The sequence below is a fragment of the Setaria italica genome, chromosome IX (assembly GCF_000263155.2).
Source record: "Setaria italica strain Yugu1 chromosome IX, Setaria_italica_v2.0, whole genome shotgun sequence".
Lineage (NCBI taxonomy): Eukaryota > Viridiplantae > Streptophyta > Magnoliopsida > Poales > Poaceae > Setaria > Setaria italica.
This window is the reverse complement of record NC_028458.1, coordinates 42668772-42674277: the sequence shown is the minus strand read 5'-3', so window position 1 is coordinate 42674277 and position 5506 is coordinate 42668772. Positions and strand designations below refer to the sequence as shown.

The following is a 5506-nucleotide window of genomic DNA, read 5'->3' as shown; positions in this document are numbered from 1 at the left end:
ATGGGAGGTTTCGTGAGCAAGGTCCGCTCCGTTGCTTCACAGGTGGCCACTGCAGCTAAGAAGGCCGCGGCGGCGTTATGGGCGTCGATTACTAGAGCCGCGCGCACGGCGGCGAGCTTCTTCTCCGCCCTGTTCCGCGCGGCTGCCGCAGCCTCGAAGAGAGCAGCCGCCGCTGCCGCCCGCTTCGAGGTCCCGAACGAGGCCAAGATCGCCGTCGCCGTCGCGGCCGTCGCGGCGGTGCTGGGCATTATTGTGTTCAGCTGCTGCATGCCGGCCGGGGCCGGGGCCATGATGGTGGCGCCAGGCGGCGGCGGCCTCATGATTCTTCGTTCTGCGTTCGAGGCGAACGCGGCGCTCTATTTCGGCGTGCTCGGATCTGCCGGTCCAGCTGCCGCGGCTGCATCACTTGCCTTCCTGTGACGCTCTGTTCCTCTGTCCGTGTCCGTATTCCAGTGTTGTATCAGTTCCATTTTCGTGGACGTTTTATCTGGTTGGTTACTCGGTTGATCTTATGTACGGGCTCGATCTCCTGTTCTCAGTTCGGATGTAGCTGCAGAGTCAGCATATCAGCACTAATGTATGGATTTGGTCTGCATTTTATTTTTTTTAGTTTGTGAATTTTCAATTTCCTAAAAAATTTGTCATTCAAATTTACATTGCTGTCAATGCACTTCATTGCCTGACTTTATTTACTAGTAATTCACACGGTAAGGTGTCCTGAGATTTAGTTTGTTTATCTATCGGCAACGTTTGTACCATAAGGACTAGTTTACCATATTTAGGCAAATCTTGGAAACTCCTGAAAGTATAATTTAATATAGTAAAACGTTTGGATATGCCATATAGAGATGATGTGCTACACGCGAGTAAGCTGGTTGGTAAGGCGGTGGGTTGAGACAGGGAAACCTCATCAAAGTCGTTAGGGGAGGGGGATGCTCTAGGGTGGAGGCGGTATTTGCGTGCGGGCTCGGCGGCAGCCGGCAGGAGCTATCCAAGCATGAGGAAGAAGAGGCAGAGAAGGTAAAGAGTGGCGCGTGAGAGGATGGTGTTCTCTAGTTAATTAAATTTGACAGGGAAATCACACAGCCTAATCTCCTCCAACAAAACTAATCACATGGGACTGATCTCGCCACTGCGGTACGTAAATTCGTCAAATCGACCGCACAATGTGTTTATTGGGAATGCGGGGCATCATTAGTTTTGAAGCGGGATTTATTTGATGACTCTTAGACCTATACCATTTGATTCGCATCCAACTGTCAAATTTGAAATGAAACTTTTGAGTAGTCGTCCAAAATTCAAAATTTCGATTTGATCCATGCTATATTGTACATTAAGGTAGTGATTGTAGGGTACATTACCCGTCCATACTTGTGTAGTGCAGACCACCCATGTTTAGAAGCTAGTTAGCCAGGCTTAGGTTATGCAAAAAAGCCGATCCGGTCTGCATAGCTGGAAATGAAAATCAGTCCGTTTCCGTTATGCAGCCTAGCTAGCGCCCCGTGGAGCTGAGTTTGTTGTTCCACTCACCTTCGGAGCGCTACTCTGCCTCACCTACCTCCTCATGCCATGCTTGAGATGGGGATGCACAAGGGAGGGAACAAGCGGCGGTGCTGCTGAGGCTAGCCACGTCCGGCGCCCCCGACGGAGGGAGGTGCTGGAGTCCAGCAACAGAGTGGTGCTCGTGCGGCACACGGCGGCTCGGGCTCTCCTGCTCTTCCACAAGCTGCCGGAGGACCGCCAGCGCGTGGTGCATGAAGGCGCGGCGCTTGTGCTCGTCGATTTCACCGCTGTCGGCTTTGCCCACTCCATCGAGGTGCTTGTCCTCCTCCCCCATCGAGGCTTCAGCCACCGCGGACCGTAGGAAATAGCTGCAGCTGACCTTGATTGTTTCTTCGTTCACCAAATCCAGCACTTCAGTACACAAATCAAGCCTCCACAACACCAAATCTAGCTCCAAAAAGTCCAAATCGAGCTCCTACCCTCGAATCAAAGCTAGACAGCATCTAAACTGAGTTCATCTGGAACATGAGAGGAGGCGGAGGAGCATTAGGATAACACATGGATGGTTATGGTTTGTGTGGCCTCGAAGTAGTTGTGGCCTAGGAGCAGCAGGCGGAGCATGGTACAGCGCTACACCCTATGAATTGAAGAAATGAATGAGATCAAAGCTGTCTGGTGATGGAGTAATTAATCTTCCTCTACTTGATTAAATATGCAATTTTTCTTTCTTGAGAGAAGACCGAACCTACTCTTCTCTGCTATGGTGGGAGATGGAGTTAAACTCACCCTACCAAAGATAAGGTGACTGTATCCAAGCAAAGCAGGCAACCGAACACGATCAAACCAATACAGACCTAGCTACTGCGGCAAATCAATCACCAGCCAAAATGACTGCATAAGCTAGGCTTGGGCTGACCATGGGATATTCTTAACTATAGATGGCCAAATAGGCCAGGCCCACTAGGCAGCCCGAGGCACGACCCTAAAAAGCACGACCCTAGCATGATCTGACCTGAGATGAATAGTGCCTAGGCCAGCCTGGCACTATGCATCGGGTAGTGCCTAGGTCACCATCTCGGCACGTAGTGCCAGCCTAGGCCTGGCATGATTTTTGGGCCGACCCGACAACGACTCGTATTTCCTAGCCAGCAGCCAAACCCTAGTATATAAACCATTTTTTCCTGCCTCTCCCTCCCACTTTCCCCACGCCTCGCTATCTCCTTCCGTCCCCATTCCCTCAACGACGCTAGCTCACCACCGCGACACTCCGACGAGCGTGCGGAACAAGGCGCGTCTGCAGCTCGTCCGCTCCCTTCCTCGGCCCCCCTCCTCCCCTTGCTCTCCCTCCTCTCAACTTCCCTGCTCCCCTTCCCCGCCTGCCCCTGTGATACAGCGACGACAGCGAGGTGGCCCCTGCGACTATTGCTCGGCTAGATGGCGACGGCGGCAAGATGGATCCTGCCTCCCTGCTGGGAGCCGCGCCGATCGCTGCCGCCGCTGGGGACCGCGCCATTGGGGAGCCGCGACCGCCGCTGTTGTGACTGGTAGTGCCGGACCAAATCGGACTAGTGGCGGGTTAGTGATGGGCCGCCCATCTTTACTCTTAACCACGCTCCCACTAGTGCACCCTGCTCCGGTGAAAGCATCACAACTGTGCACGGTCACATGCGCAGCACAACATGGCTAAGCAAGCGGCTTTTCTTCGGTAACCCATCGAGTGGGCGCCGCTTTGTCTCCCTTTCCCACCTTTTGCTAGCTGTTTCCCTTTTACCGCCTCGCGCCGACTTTAAGCCCCGCCGGTCTTTCCATCCACGTCCACTCGCCACCAGCATCCGAAGAGAGAGCAAAGCAAACCAAGGCCACAGGGCAGAGCAGGGGACGGAGGGAAGAAACCAGCAGCCATGGTCATCCCCATTGCCAACCTCTCGGCCGTCGTCGAGGCGGCCAAGGCCGTGGCCACTGAGATGCTCCCGGCGGCCGTCACGAGGGACGCCGTCGTCGAGGCGACCAGAGCCTCGGCCGCATGGCTCATGACCCACCTCTGGGCCTGGCTCGCCGTGGCGCGGGCCTTGGCCGTGGACCATCTCCCCGCCGGCGCCGCGGCGGCGGCCCAGAGCGCGGCGGGCTCCGCGGTCGACGCCTCGGGGCCGTGGATCCAGACGGCGGCGAAGCTCCTGAACGGCGTCTACGGGTGGCTCGTCGCCGCGGTCGTCGAGAAGCTCCCCGACGTCGCCGCCGAGAGGCTCCTGAGCGACGCCGCGGCGTGGGTCATGCGCGGCCGCGGGGCCGCCGTGTACACGACGCTGGCGCTCGTGCTCCTGGCCGTCGCCTTCCTCGGTGGCGCCGTGTGCGCGCTCACCTGCCGGACCATGAAGGGCCCCGGGCTCGGCGGCGCACGGGTCCCACGCGCCTTGTTCAAAACCAGCCCCAGGCGCTACGCCACCGAGCGGGCTGCGCGGAAGGCGCGTCGCGGCACCGGTTGCAGGCTGCTTCCGGCTGGGTTTGTCATCGCCCTAGTGGCCTACCTGGCAGCGAAGGTGCTCTGCTAATGTGTTTATGCTAGGTGGCCAGATCTTATAGTCATAGAACTGGAGGGGTTACCTAGCTATCTCTGTGGAGCATGCCCTGCGAATCAAACATGCACATGTTTTGCGAATTTGATGTGGCATGTTAATTGTTGCTGCATCAAAATTTTAAATCTTTCTATCTCGCTCTTAATTGCCCGTATAATGTATAAATGCCACTTGATTTCAGGAGATCTACGTTAGTGCAATGGTAGTAGATTGAGTTTATGGGAAAGGGCAGGCATACCCATTGCCCATTCCCAAAACTTTTCAGTTCATTTAACCGAAGATCTGAGTTGTTTGTAGAACTATTTTGATATGCAAAATTCAGATAAGTCTACTATACCTTTACTAGATTGCAAAAACTTATGCTCTTAATTCATCCCAGCGGTTGAAAATTCTAGCCGCCAAGGTTGAAAATTCTGATGTTTGTGAGTCTTTAGTCTTTACTTTATCTAAAGAAAAATCGTTACTTGGCAATAAATTCAAAATTCCACCCAAGGTCATGTTATCTTTGAGAGCTCTTTTACGGTGCACAATACTACCAGGTGGTGGTATAGAGTATAGGTTCTTTTTTGGTACGAGTAAAATTGTAATTAGCACGACGACAAGACCCTCCGGCTCCGGGGGCACGGTCACCAGCAGCTCGGGGACAGTCGCCGCAGATCCGGAGTCGCCGCCGCGGAGCCGCCGCTGCGAAGGCGGCCATTGTTACCATACGAGAAGAGATCACACAGCCTCTCCCTGAAAAAAAGTTGTGGTATTCGTATGCTTCCTGATGGGCGGCGGCCTCCCCGATCTCGTGCCCGGCCTCCTCGGCGTCAGAGTTCTTCTCGACCATCTGCCGGAACGTGGACGACCTAAGCGCGGTAGGTGAACCCCTCTTCCTCGCGCCGCTGGGAGACATCATCATGGACATGGAGGCCTCCTGGCCGCCAGCACCGCTGCTCGCTGCTGGCGAAGCGTTGATGTGGTCTAGTAGAAACGGGTTGCCGCGCGGGAGCAGCATCTGGGTCTCCGCCGGAGGAGCTGCTCGGCCGGAGTACTTTGCATCATGAGGGCTTCGGAGTAGTTTGCAGACAGTCGCCGCAGATCTGGAGCACCGCCGCCTTGCTGCGTCTGTCACCGTCCGTCTTCTAGCATATGGGCGCATGGAGCAACCCAGCTGCAGTACCTGTCTGCCAGCCTTGGATGATTTCCCTGTGTCCTGGTCGCGGTTCGCCGCGACCGCGAGGGACAAGAGCCTCCGGCTCCAGGGGCGAGGTCATCAGCAGCTCCGGGGACAGTCGCCGCTGATCCGGAGTCGCCGCCGCCCACCCAGTGCGCGTGCGAGCGATTGGAAATGAAGATAGAGGAGTAAAAATGAAAGAAGATAAGGATAATTAAAAATTTTTTGATATATTTCAATAATGCTATTTTACATATTTCCAATCATACCC

At 55.0% G+C, this 5506-nt stretch overlaps 2 protein-coding genes across 2 annotated transcripts; both read left to right on the top strand.

Annotated features, from left to right (window-relative positions):
- On the top strand, positions 1-420 carry LOC105915179 (antifreeze protein Maxi-like). Its single transcript, XM_012849101.1, has one exon. It carries the CDS (start codon positions 1-3, stop codon positions 418-420), a length of 420 nt encoding a protein of 139 aa, XP_012704555.1.
- Positions 421-3273: 2853 nt separating this feature from the next.
- On the top strand, positions 3274-4407 carry LOC101764462. The gene has a single exon (XM_004983979.2). The coding sequence runs from the start codon at positions 3405-3407 to the stop codon at positions 4050-4052; it is 648 nt and encodes a 215-aa protein (XP_004984036.1). The 5' UTR covers positions 3274-3404; the 3' UTR covers positions 4053-4407.
- The last annotated feature ends 1099 nt before the right edge of the window (positions 4408-5506 follow it).